This window comes from Musca domestica, unplaced genomic scaffold, assembly GCF_030504385.1.
Source record: "Musca domestica strain aabys unplaced genomic scaffold, Musca_domestica.polishedcontigs.V.1.1 3, whole genome shotgun sequence".
Lineage (NCBI taxonomy): Eukaryota > Metazoa > Arthropoda > Insecta > Diptera > Muscidae > Musca > Musca domestica.
In genome coordinates, this window is record NW_026712299.1 from 1,477,904 (window position 1) to 1,490,796 (window position 12,893).

The 12,893-nt window shown below is 36.3% G+C and overlaps 1 protein-coding gene across 5 annotated transcripts in view; it reads left to right on the forward strand.

Moving 5' to 3' along the window:
* The window catches only part of LOC101894539 (CUGBP Elav-like family member 2), a 382,563-nt gene extending 374,825 nt beyond the window's left edge, over window positions 1-7,738 (forward strand). For 3 of the 5 annotated variants that reach the window (XM_059124770.1, XM_059124768.1, XM_059124772.1), the window contains 2 exons: window positions 4,213-4,356; window positions 6,656-7,738. In XM_059124770.1, coding sequence (XP_058980753.1) covers window positions 4,213-4,356; window positions 6,656-6,927 — 416 coding nt within the window. In that variant the 3' untranslated portion in view covers window positions 6,928-7,738. The remainder of the gene's footprint in view (window positions 1-4,212; window positions 4,357-6,655) is intronic. The other 2 variants (XM_059124771.1, XM_059124769.1) reach the window with 1 other exon arrangement.
* The last annotated feature ends 5,155 nt before the right edge of the window (window positions 7,739-12,893 follow it).

Below are 12,893 nucleotides of genomic sequence, written 5' to 3' on the forward strand. Positions count from 1 at the left end.
AGGAAAATTTGCCAATGAAGTTAACTGCTTCGAGTTTCTTTGATTTTTGAAGAATTAAAAGGAAGATACAATATTTGAAGGCCCTGTATAGAGATTTATGTAGTCACAAGAGGTCCAGACTCTGCTAGTAGTCCTGCTATACTAGTCCTACCAGTATTCACGATTCTTTTTACAAATACTTATTTAAAAGTAATTACAAAGAACACTCTTCAATTTTTAATGGGTACCAGATTTTATCTCTCTTTGTCCAACCTTGAACATTCCCAGTTCCATTTCTTTTATAATTTCACCATTATTTTTGTTTGTTCAAGGACCCCAATTAAAAACAACAATAGAAAAGCCAGCAATAACAAAGGATACACAAAACAAAAAGGAGTAACATGCCATTATTATATTTTCTTTGTGAACGATTTGTGCAATTGGGCGCCACTTTTGCAATGAATTGTGTGTTATTTCTTTTCGCCCGTTTTATTTCCCATTTTTTTAATCAGGGTTAACAAAACAATGGTTTCGCACAAAAAACATAATGATTTAACATTTGAAGTTCACACAAGTGTATGTATAATATGTTATACATATGTGTGAAATACATATGTTTATGAATACGCCGAAACAGTGGCATATAAAGGGAGAGATAAAAAAAAACCGCAACAAAGTCAAACGCCATAATTTTTACATTTTTTTTTTTAATTTTATTGAATGAAAGCAAAAAAGATCGGAAATAGCAACAAATTTTAGAATAACTTTAGATTTGTACGAATTGGTCACCTTTGGCACGAGTTATGGACTTCAAACGGCCAATGAAACCGTCACACGCTGCCTGAATGTTACTCTGCGGTATTTTGGCCCATTCCCGGCGAAGCGCTTACTTCAGGTGATCAACACCTTGGTATTTTATAGTGCCAACCTTGCCTTCCAAAATATTCCAGACACAATAGTCCAACGGATTGGCATCCGGAGATTTCGGTGGTCATTGTGCGCTGGAAATGAAGCGAGGAACCTCATTTTGTAACCATTCTTGGGTGGCGCGTGCTGAGTGGGATGGTTCTTAGTCCTGTTGGAATGTCCAAGGTCTGCGTTCAAAAGGTTTGCGTGCCCAAAGATTCAATACACCCTCCAGAATATTTTCGCGATAATATTCTGCATTTATTCTGATGCCACGGACATTTAATACGAGCGGAGAGCGACCATCGGCTGTTATGGCGGCCCACACCGTCACCATGGCCGGCGCTTGAGTTCTGGTGGCCAAGCGAAGGTGCACATTTTCAGCTGACCTCTTTGGCAAGTAAACACGATCATTTTATTTACCAACTGCTGAACAAGGAATATTTTCTCATAGGAGAAAACCAAATTCGACAGCAACTCTTTAGCTCTTTTGAGTCCAATTTCTTTTTGTTGCGGTGTAAGTTCTTGCACTTTTTGGAATTTCAATGGCTTCACCCCGAGCTCATTTTTAAATATTTGCCGAATGGAATATTGCGATATGTTCAGCTCACGAGCCATTTTTCGGCCACTGCGATGCGGGTTTCGATAAAGTGGCTTTTTTACTTTTCAAACCATTTCTTCTGATGTTTTCTTCCGTCCACTTTCTTGACGTCGGTCTACGTTACCAGTTTCACGGTAACGAGTGATGGCACGAGACACAAAAGATTTATTCACGTTTAAATGCTGGAGTGCTGTAACGATAGCGGCTTGTAGTTTCCCAGCTAAATATAAAGAGATCACACTATTACGCTTGAATTCCAACCCAAATATTTTTTTCTGGAAAATTCTCAGTAAAATGCTTTTCTACGCTTGTAAAGAATATAATGAGGTATCACTGGAATAATTTTAACAGCTGTCGGACGAGTGGTTTAGAAATGACTGCAGTCTGAAATTGGTTGCAGTTTTTTCATCTCACCCTGTAAGAATTAAATGAAGCAGAATAATTTTTAAATAGACGAACTACATCTATAAAGGGCCAGTCAGACTCTTTATTGAAATACTGACAGAAATACCAGCAAAACTACCTTAAGGAGTCTATATACATGGCCATGCTGAAGGGGACCTCAGACAGTCTATTTCCATAGACCAGCTGAAGCTCGGGCTTCAGGCAGTCTATTTTCATAGACTAGCTGAAGCTCGGGCTTCAGGCAATCTACTTTCATAGACTACCTGAAGCTCAACCTTCAGGCATAGTCTATTTTCATAGACTAGCTGAAGCTCGGGCTTCAGGCAGTCTACTTTCATAGACTAGCTGAAGCTCGGGCTTCAGGCAGTCTACTTTCATAGACTAGCTGAAGCTCGGGCTTCAGGCAGTCTACTTTCATAGACTAGCTTAAGCTCGGGCTTCAGGCATAGTCTATTTCCATAGACTAGCTGAAGCTCGGGCTTCAGGCATAGTCTATTTCCATAGACTAGCTGAAGCTTGGGCTTCACGCAGTCTATTTTCATAGACTAGCTGAAGCTCGGGCTTCACGCAGTCTATTTTCATAGACTAGCTGAAGCTCGGGCTTCACGCAGTCTATTTTCATAGACTAGCTGAAGCTCGGGCTTCACGCAGTCTATTTTCATAGACTAGCTGAAGCTCGGGCTTCACGCAGTCTATTTTCATAGACTAGCTGAAGCTCGGGCTTCACGCAGTCTATTTTCATAGACTAGCTGAAGCTCGGGCTTCACGCAGTCTATTTTCATAGACTAGCTGAAGCTCGGGCTTCAGGCCGAGTCTATTTTCATAGACTAGCTGAAGCTCGGGCTTCAGGCCGAGTCTATTTTCATAGACTAGCTGAAGCTCGGGCTTCAGGCATAGTCGACTTCCATAGACGAGCTGAAGCTCGGGCTTCAGGCAGTCTATTTTCATAGACTAGCTGAAGCTCGGGCTTCAGGCAGTCTATTGCCATAGACTAGCTGAAGCTCGGGCTTCAGGCAGTCTATTGCCATAGACTAGCTGAAGCTCGGGCTTCAGGCCGAGTCTATTTTCATAGACTAGCTGAAGGGCCGCTGGCCTCAGGGAGTCTATTTCCATTGAAGGGGACCTCAGGCTCCTCCAGACTCCTTATGGAGTCTATTGCCATAGACGAGCTAAAGGGCCGATTTTATGGATATTTTTTTCTGCAATATTTTTTTCTCTTTGGCGCAGGGTATTTCAAATGTATCTCTTCCTAACTTTCGAGGATTTTTAAATATTTAAAAAATGTTGTTTACCCCGAGGGTTCGATGTTAACGTGTGAATATTTTTTTCAGTATATTTTGTGTTATTTATGTATTTTAATAAAGATTCCCTCCAAAAAAGCAACCAAAGCATTGCAGGGCTATGGAACTATATATGTGTGTGTGTGTGTGTTTGTATGTTCGTTTGTATCTGTAGTTATGCTAAAAAATCCCTCTCCGAACGGAAAGAGCTTAAAATTATTACACACTTGTATTCGTATAATTAGAAAGGACTTCACACAGGGGCAACAATTAAAACCAGACAATTACAAAAACAAAAGCAAAGCAAAACAAAAACAACAACAACAACATGCATTCAACATTCATTTATTGTTGTACAACGAAAGTTGTACATTTTCACAAACACACACACTCACACACCATGGCATAGACAATTGAATCCTTTGGTGAATGTCCTTGTTAAACATATTTAAATTTTGTTGTTACCTCCAAAATCCTCACCCCCAATCCTCTCACTTTTTTAGAGTATTTGTTAGCAAGGATAATATTAAACGTTGTTATAAGTCTATTATTATATTTTCTCTTTGTGTGTGTGTATGTGTGTGCGTATGTATTTGTGTGATTGTTTTGTTTTCCAAGTGTTGAAATATATTATTTTTATCTGCAAGAGTTGTTATCTACATGTGAATATATGTGTGTGTGTCCGTTGCTCCATAACATAAGGTCCCTTGCATTCACCATTTGTTCCATGTCCTCGAAAGGGCAAATTTGTTTGCTCTCTTTTCTCCTGGCCATGCTACACTTTCAATACCTCCCCCCCATCCAAAACCCAGTGGAATATTCAAAATAATTATTACAACAAGTTACGAACGCTGTACCCTCCTCAACATTCAGAATTTTATAATGTCCGTAATTTACCCTTTTCTACACAGACACTCTCTCACACACACACACGCACATTAAATGTTTAAAATAATTAAATATTTAAAATGATTTTTTCTTATTTTTGTTCTTTTTTTTTTCTATTTTTTTCCTTTTGTTTTTGCCTCTCCTTTCATTTAGGGACTGGTGCAGATGCTCTCACATCACAGTATGCCCCAACGCTTAATCCACTGACCAACGGTGCCTATGCTGCCGCGACCGCACCACTTGCGGCTACAGCACTGCAGGCAGCCGCTGCTGGTGTGGCTGGAAAACAAATTGAAGGTAAGTACACGGGTTAAGATTATGTTGTTGTTGTTGTATATTGGTGCTATGGGAAATTTTAAATTTGGGGAAAAGAAGTTGTTCATCGAAGGAAAATCCAGGAAATTTTGTTTTAAAATATTTATCTATCCTTTAAAGTTAAAATACCTTTAAGTGATCTTCAATGGATCGAGTGAAGTCAAACAATTTTCATTAGACAGTCTTCTGTAGTAAATTACCACTTTATTGTCTTTTATAGACAGACCAAAAGTCAAGAGACTTTTTAAAGCCTTCTCTCTATACAAAACATACTTCGTAGATCCTCTGGAGACGGAAGACTCTTCAAACGACTTCTTGACTCAAAAAACTCAATAGCGGTCATTCAAAGTTCTCTCGAGACAAAATACCCTTCAGAAATTTGTATTGGAGTCACTTTAAAAGTCTTCTAGAGACAGAGAACACCTCTAAGGGCCAGATACAGGGAGTCTATTGCCATAGGAGAGCTGAAAACCGGCTTGAGGGAGGGGGTTGCCATCAAAGAGCTGAAGGCCCGGCTTTAGGGAGTCTATTGGCGCAGGGTAATCCATTCATCTTCTTCATTGGTCATGTAACCCCTTATTGTTTTCTATAGGCAGACTAAGAGTCAAGAGACATTCTAAAGCTTTCTATTTACAGAACATACTTCGAAGATCCTCTGGGGACGGAAGACCCTTCAATCGAATTCTTGATTCAAAAAACTCCATAGAGGTTTTGTAGAGAAAAAGGGTCATTCAAAGTTCTCTCGAGACAAAATACCTTTCAGAAATTTGTAAATACTGGAGTCACTTTTAAATACTGGAGTCACTTTAAAAGACTTCTAGAGATAGAGAACACCTCTAAGGTCTTCTTGAGACAAAATACCCTTATAGGGCCGGCTTCATGGAGTCTATTGCCATAGACGAGCTGAAGGCCCACCTTCATTGAGTCTGTTGCTATAGACGTGCTGATGACCTGACTTCATCGAATCTATTGCCATAGACGAGCTGAAGGGCCGGCTTCATTAAGTCTATTGCCATAGACGAGCTGAAGGCCCACCTTCATTGAGTCTGTTGCTATAGACGTGCTGATGACCTGACTTCATCGAGTCTATTGCCATAGACGAGCTGGAGGGCCGGCTTCATCGAGTCTATTGCCATAGACGAGCTGAAGGGCCGGCTTCATCGAGTCTATTGCCATAGACGAGCGGAAGGTCCGGCTTCAGGGAGTCTATTGGCGCAGGGTAATCCATTTTCATCTCCTTCATAGGTCATCTAGACACAGATGACCCTATAAAAGTCTTCTAGAGAATGAAAATTCTAAAGGTCGGAATAGGCCTTTAGAGACAGGATGTCTTTCAGATATTTTATAAACAGAAAATACCTTCAAAAGTATTTCAGAGAAGGAGAGACCACATCTTAAAGACCTTCCAGAGGCAGCAGGCCTCCCAAGGTTCTTCCTTCGTAGGAGAAAAACGTTTCAAATGTCGTTTAAAAGCAGAAGTCTCCTTAAATAGTCTTCCACCGGCTGAAGGTCCTTAGAAGATAATTTATAGCCCGAAATTTCGATGGCTGAAGGTCATTATTAGGTCTTCTTAAGATAGAAACCACCTTTAAAAGGGTATGGGACAGGAGACCCTTCGAAGGTATTGATGAAGACTTATTAGCTATTTGTTTTAGGCGGGAGATCCTTTGAAGGATTTCCAAAGGCAGAAGGTTTTTCCAAGATCTTCTTAAGACGTAAACCCCTATGGGAACAGACTGGCTGAGGTTCTCGTTTACAGAAAGGCCATCAGCAGGTCGTCTATAGAAATAGACTCGATAAAGGTCTTCAGCAGCTCGTCTACAGAAATAGACGTCGTGAAGCCGTGCGCAATATTCAATTTGGCAAATATTGAAAAATGAGCTCGGGGCAAAGCCATCGAAATTCGAAAAAGTACAAGAACTTACACCGTAACAGAAAGAAAATAGACTCAGAAGAGGTAAAGAGTTGCTTCGCTTGACCGAAAATGGTGAACTGTCGAATATATGTTTCTCCGATGAGAAAACATTCGTTGTCCAGCAGTTTGTAAACAAACAAAATGATCGTATTTACTTGCTAAAGAGGTCAGCTGTTTGAAGGCCATAATTCGACCAATTCTAAACTTATTCTAAAATTTTATGCTATTTCCGACATTTTTGCTTTCCTTTAATTGAATTGAAAAAAAATAAAAATTATGTCGTTTGACTTTGTTGCAGTTTTTTCATGTCACAATTGTGTTGTGTGTTTTTTTTTTTTTCTAATATTTCTCTTTTTACCATTCCAGGTCCCGACGGCAGTAATCTCTTTATTTACCATCTACCTCAGGAATTTAATGACACCGATCTCGCTTCAACATTTCTGCCATTCGGTAATGTCCTATCGGCCAAAGTGTTTATTGACAAACAGACAAATCTATCCAAATGTTTCGGTTTCGTTTCGTACGACAATCCCCATTCGGCTGGAGCAGCCATCCAAGCGATGCACGGATTTCAGATTGGCACCAAGCGGCTCAAGGTGCAACTAAAACGTTCCAAAGATGCGGCAAAGCCTTATTAGACTTAATGAGAATGCGTATGTGTGTGTGAGAGAGAGAGAGAGAGAGAGTGTGTGAGAGCGCGGTTAAGAAATTAGGAGAAACACAAAAACAAAACAAAAAAATTAAAAATGTAGTTAATTTTGTAATTTAACTAAGACAAAAAAACACAGAAAAAACAACAAACAAACAAATGTTAAAAAAATTCATTCTAAATGTAATATGAGTGCCTTTAGTCTTAAATATTAGAAGAAGAAAAACAAAAAACATAAATATATAGAAGTAATATTAACAAATAATTAAATAATAATTTAAATAACCAAAGGACCAATAATTAAATATAAAATGTTTTCTTTTTTGTTTTTTTTTTATTTTTTGATTTTAATGTTGAAATATTTATATACATAAATGACACATTGTTTGAATAAAGTTAAATATATCTATACAACCACAAAAGAAAAAAAAAAACAAGAAAAACAACAGCAACAAAGAAATATGTAGTAAAACCAAAGAACATGAAAAGAGAAAAGAAATAACTAAAGAAAGGCAAAAATCGCCAGAGAAAAAATAACAAAAAAAAATACAAATGCATAAGTCATATCTTATTAAAAATTAAAAAGAAAAAATATTGACTTTTTCAAAAAGTGGTCTTGGGTTTCATTTTATCCGATCCCATCGCCTTGAGTTGGTACTGCTTTAAACAAAATCCTGTTTTTGTTATATTTCATAAATTTTAATGTTATATTTTCTCATAACCCCAAAAATCTACAACTCCTCCAAAATTTAAAGAGCATATTTTTTGTGGTCAACAAAAAACGAAAAAAAAAAAATAAATATTTGTTGTTTATTTTTTAATAGTTTTTTTAAGTCAATAATAAATAATAATACACCTAAACCTATAGTTTACATTTACTCATATATATTCTACATATATATATATATATATATATATATATATATATATATAAAAAATAAATCTATAAATATACATATATGTATTTCAAAGCCAAATAGTTAAGTAAATTTTGTCATAAATTTTTAAATGTGTTAGACGCAAATTACAAAAAATAAAAATAAAAAACAAAAAGATCTATATCATTTCTAATTGAAAAACAAACAAAATATATCCCCACCCCACCCTTGTCATATACCTACCTACATATATATACATTTATGTGCAATTATTTATAAACATAGAAATGGAAAACACATAATAAAGTGTGAAGTATAAAAAATAATAAACTTATCATAGAATTTTGTTTAGTTTTAAGTTAGCAAAACAAAACAAAAACAAAAAAGAAAGAGGAAGAAATAAATATTTACATTCTAATATTGTTAACCGGCAAAAAGGATGAAAAATGATTGTTTTATTTAGCATGTTTGCTTTCAGAAGGCAATATTTGATCTGAAAGTAGATTGGAATTAAAAAGGTAAGTAAAAGAGACGGAACCGAACTTTTGATACTCTCCAACATTAGGAGGGAAACACGTATAACGACTAGGTATTTGAACAAGATATGTAAGCATTCCATTTAAAATGTAAAATTCTGGAAATGGATCCATTCTTGTTTTTTTTAATTTCGCAAAAAGCATTTTATTGGTAATTATCAAAATACAAATATGGAGAAGTACCTCAATATATTGGATTTTATTACCGACAAATATCAAATAATTTCGTCGAAAATATGGCCAACTAAAATCATAAAAAACTGAACTGCCTGCTGGATTACATTATTTATTATTACTTATAACGATCTTTAAGTACAAAATTTAAAACACTTCCGTTCAAAAGTCGGAAGCTGGTTTAAAAATGGCTTCCATACGATATTTCTAGTATGGTCTGAAACGTTTGGTATAGCAGTTTTCTAATAGTGTTTCATTTATTGTAATAGCCTTATTCTAACAAATTAAGGCATATACATATGTTCCTCAAATCCCACTCTAATTATATCCCCAGCCATATGGGTAGAAAGGGTGCGTATCATTTGATACGGCCAAAACGTACCCGTACCACTTCTTCTGGTACCTCTCATAAGTTCGTAAAACGCAAAATGACCATCCGATTCCTTTCAAACTTGGTACGTATTAATATTTCTATCAACAAAAGGTCTGTTCTTTTCTGATATCGGCCAACTCATTCTGGTACTTCCCCCAACAAAGCTAACATTTTTAAAAAACTTTAAGGGTCATAAAATGCGAATTGAGCATCCAATTCTCTTAAAATGTCACACATACCGAACTAAAGCAAGATCTGGTGTGAAGATGAAATATATAGGACATGTCCCTAAAAAGGATCAACATCTTGAATAATTATATCTGTCATAAAATGCGAAAAAAGCATCCGATTGTATACACATTTCACACATCTCAAGATCTGGAGTGAACATAGGATAGATCGATTCACTCCTTCTGATACCTCCTCCAACAACGGGCCAACATTTTGAATATCCATGAAGCTCATAGAACGCTTAATGAGCATCCGGTTCCTTTAAACCTCGTCACACCTTTATATTTATATCAACACAAGATCTGTTGTGAATCTGGTAGATATCGGCTCACTCCTTCTGGTACCGACCCCAAAAGGACTCAACATTTTGAATAACCCAAATGATCACTAAAAGTGACTTGGACATCCGATTCTCTTCAAATTTCTCACATCGCAAATTTTCTACTTAAACAACATCTGGTTTGAAGATGGAAGATACAGGACCATTTGTTATGGTCCCTTCCCCACAACGAACCAAAATTTGGAATAACCCAAACTCTAATAATATTGCGAAATAAGTTTCAGATTCATTCTAAGCTTCACATATTTCAATATTTCTCCTAACACAAGATCTAGTGTGAAGATGAAATGTATCGGCTCCCTATTTCTGATACGTTATAATTAAATCTCTCATAGCTTTTCAAACTTTGTTTATCTAAATATTTCTCTACACCAGAGATCTAACGTGAATATGGAACTTATCGACCAACTCCTACAAGTCAAGTCAGCGATTTTCATCAAACTTCGTGCATCTCAATATTTCTGTTAACCATAGATCTAAGAGATATTTCGGTCTACCCTTTCTGGTTAAAATTTTAAACCCAATTCTTCCTATAGAATTGTACATAAGTGTCCGATTTTCTTTAAATTTTATTTTTATTAGTATTATATAAAGATTTTCCAGAAATGATCCCATATTATATATAAAGTACAAGTAGTAGTCCACATAGACCAAATCTGACACCTATATATGTAAACAAACAGTTATTGACTGAGGATACACATCTGTCGGCAACAGACGGGTTTGCTTATAAACGAGCTACGTAAAATCAATGCTCTAAGATTCAGAAATTCAGTTACCTTTCTGGTCTATATTTATTAGTGACGCCTAAAAGCAGGCAACATTTCTAAACAACATTATTTTTGTGTTTTTTTCTTGCAAGCTATTACATTTAATGGATCTAGTACGTCATTTTTATACCCTCATACCATACCATAGTATGGATGGTATATTATGTTTGTCATTCCGTTTGTAACACCTCGAAATATACATATTAGACCCCACTAAGTATATATGTATATATTCTTGATCAGCATAAAATTCTATGTCGATTTAGCGATGTCCGTCCGTCTGATCATCTGTCCGTCTGTGGAAATCACTCTAGCATCCGAACAAATTGGAGTATATTGATAACATTTTCCTCGAATGTATGTATGTATGTTATGTCTGCATGACTTTTGTTGTTGAAAATATGCCATGTATAGCCCCCATATAACGGTACCTCCCGATATTCGTTATTTTAATGATTTTAGCGACAGTATTCATCGGAATTGTTTCAAATTTGATATTTGATGTTCGTAATGGATACTACAGCCTAAGACAGAAAATTATCTGTGCAGGTCCACGTCTTCGCATAGCCCCTATATAACGGAACCTCCCTATATTCGGTATACTGATGATTTTAGCGACATTATTCACCGGAATTATTCCAAATTTGGTATTTGAAGTTTTTAATGGATACTACAGCCTATAACAGAAAATTGGCTGTGCATGTCCACGTCTTCGTATAGCGCCAATATGACGGTACCTCCACATATTCGGTATTTAGATGATTTTAGCTACGTTATTCACTGGAATTGTTCAAAAGTTTGTATTTGAAGTTTGCAATGGATATTATAGCCTAAGAGAGAAAATTGCTTGTACAGGTCTACGTCTTCGTATAGCCCCCATATAACGGTACCTCCCGATATTCGGCATTTTGATGATTTTAGCGGCATTATTCACCGGAATTGTTTCAAATTCAGTAATTGAAGTTTGTAATGGATACTACAGCTAATGACAGAAACTTGTATGTGCAGGTCTACGTCTTCGTATAGCCCCCATATAACGGTAGCTCCCGATATTCGGTATTTTGATGATTTTACCGACATTATTCACCGGAGTTGTTTCAAATTTGTTATTTAAAGTTCGTAATGAGTACTACAGCCTATGACAAAACATATTGTAAGCAGGTCCACGTCATCGTATAGTCTCCAATAACAGTGTATATATAAGTGGTGGTTTCCGAAAGTTTTTTTTTAATTTTTCAAGTTCCTTCCAAATGGTGGAGGGTATTAAAAGTTCGGCCCGGCCGAACTTAGATGCTTTTTTACTTGTTTCATGATCATGCAGTTGCGGAACTTCCTCGAATCAAATGCTATTTGTAAATATTCGAATACCGTACACCACATAGTGGTAAAGATATATAGCTATAGTTCCCATATATATGCTTCATCCGATTTGGGGTTTTAAGTCCCTCACATGCGTAATATGCACTCCATATGAATGATATTTGGTACCGGACTTCAGATATTGCTCGAAAATACCTCTGTCAAATTTTATCGAGATCGATTTAGATTAGGATATAGCTCCCATGTACATATATCTTCAACCGATTTCGGGTTAATTGTGCACCAAATAACCAATATCAGTCCAAATTTGGCATATCCAACTGAATTCTGTCTAAAAGCAAGTACATTCAATTTGGAGAAAAATCGGTTCATATATAGCTATAGCTTCCATATATATGTTACTTCCGATTTGGTGTTTAAGTCCCCCACATTCGTAATATGCATTCGACAACTATGATATTTGGTACCAGATATCTTTTAGAGCTCGGATCGCCAAGATTTGAATACAGCTCCCATATATATATCTTTAATCCGGTTTTAGGATTATTGTGCAAATAATTGCTAATATCAGCCCAAATGGAGTGAATTACGAGACTCCCATTTCCATTTTGTAGAATTCGGTTCAAATATATATATTTTCTAATATACATACACTCTATAGCAATGTTATTTGGTATAAAAGATAAAAATGTCTCCGTCAAATTTAGTGAAAATCGATTCAGAATTGGATATGCCTCCCATATATTAGTTCCCTCTGAAACCAAACTATAACTGCTCTAAAGCCAATTGTTGAAAGGTGGTATGATCTACTTCAAATAAATTCCTTTATTTCGGGACCTCTACTAAATATGTATAGTCGTGTAGGGTATCATGGTTATTATAAAAAACATGATTTTCCTCGGAAAACATGGATTTTTTAAAACCATGATTCAGGGAATCGGCTGCAGACTTGTAAAAATACTTGTTTTTTTTTTTCTTGTGCACATTTTCTATTTCGATAGGCTTCTATTTCTTCTTTTATATATATTTTGCATCTGTGCTCACTGCTTGATTGTTCATTGGCATAACTTTACTCGCAACATATGTATGTTCCTGCCACTGCTGCTGCTCTCTTTTTTTCTTCCATTCCCTTTGGGAAGTTTGCGTCTTCTTATAATAAATTTGATTTTCACATAAATAAACTGTCTGGCTGCTAAACATCCGTGCCAACTTAAGAAAACATAAACTGGCTTTTTCCGCTTTTCCGCGTCTGACATGGCTGTTTACATACGCCTCAGAATGCAAATATGTTTATCAATGGTGTTGGTGGATTCAGGCGATTCCGTTTTTTTAT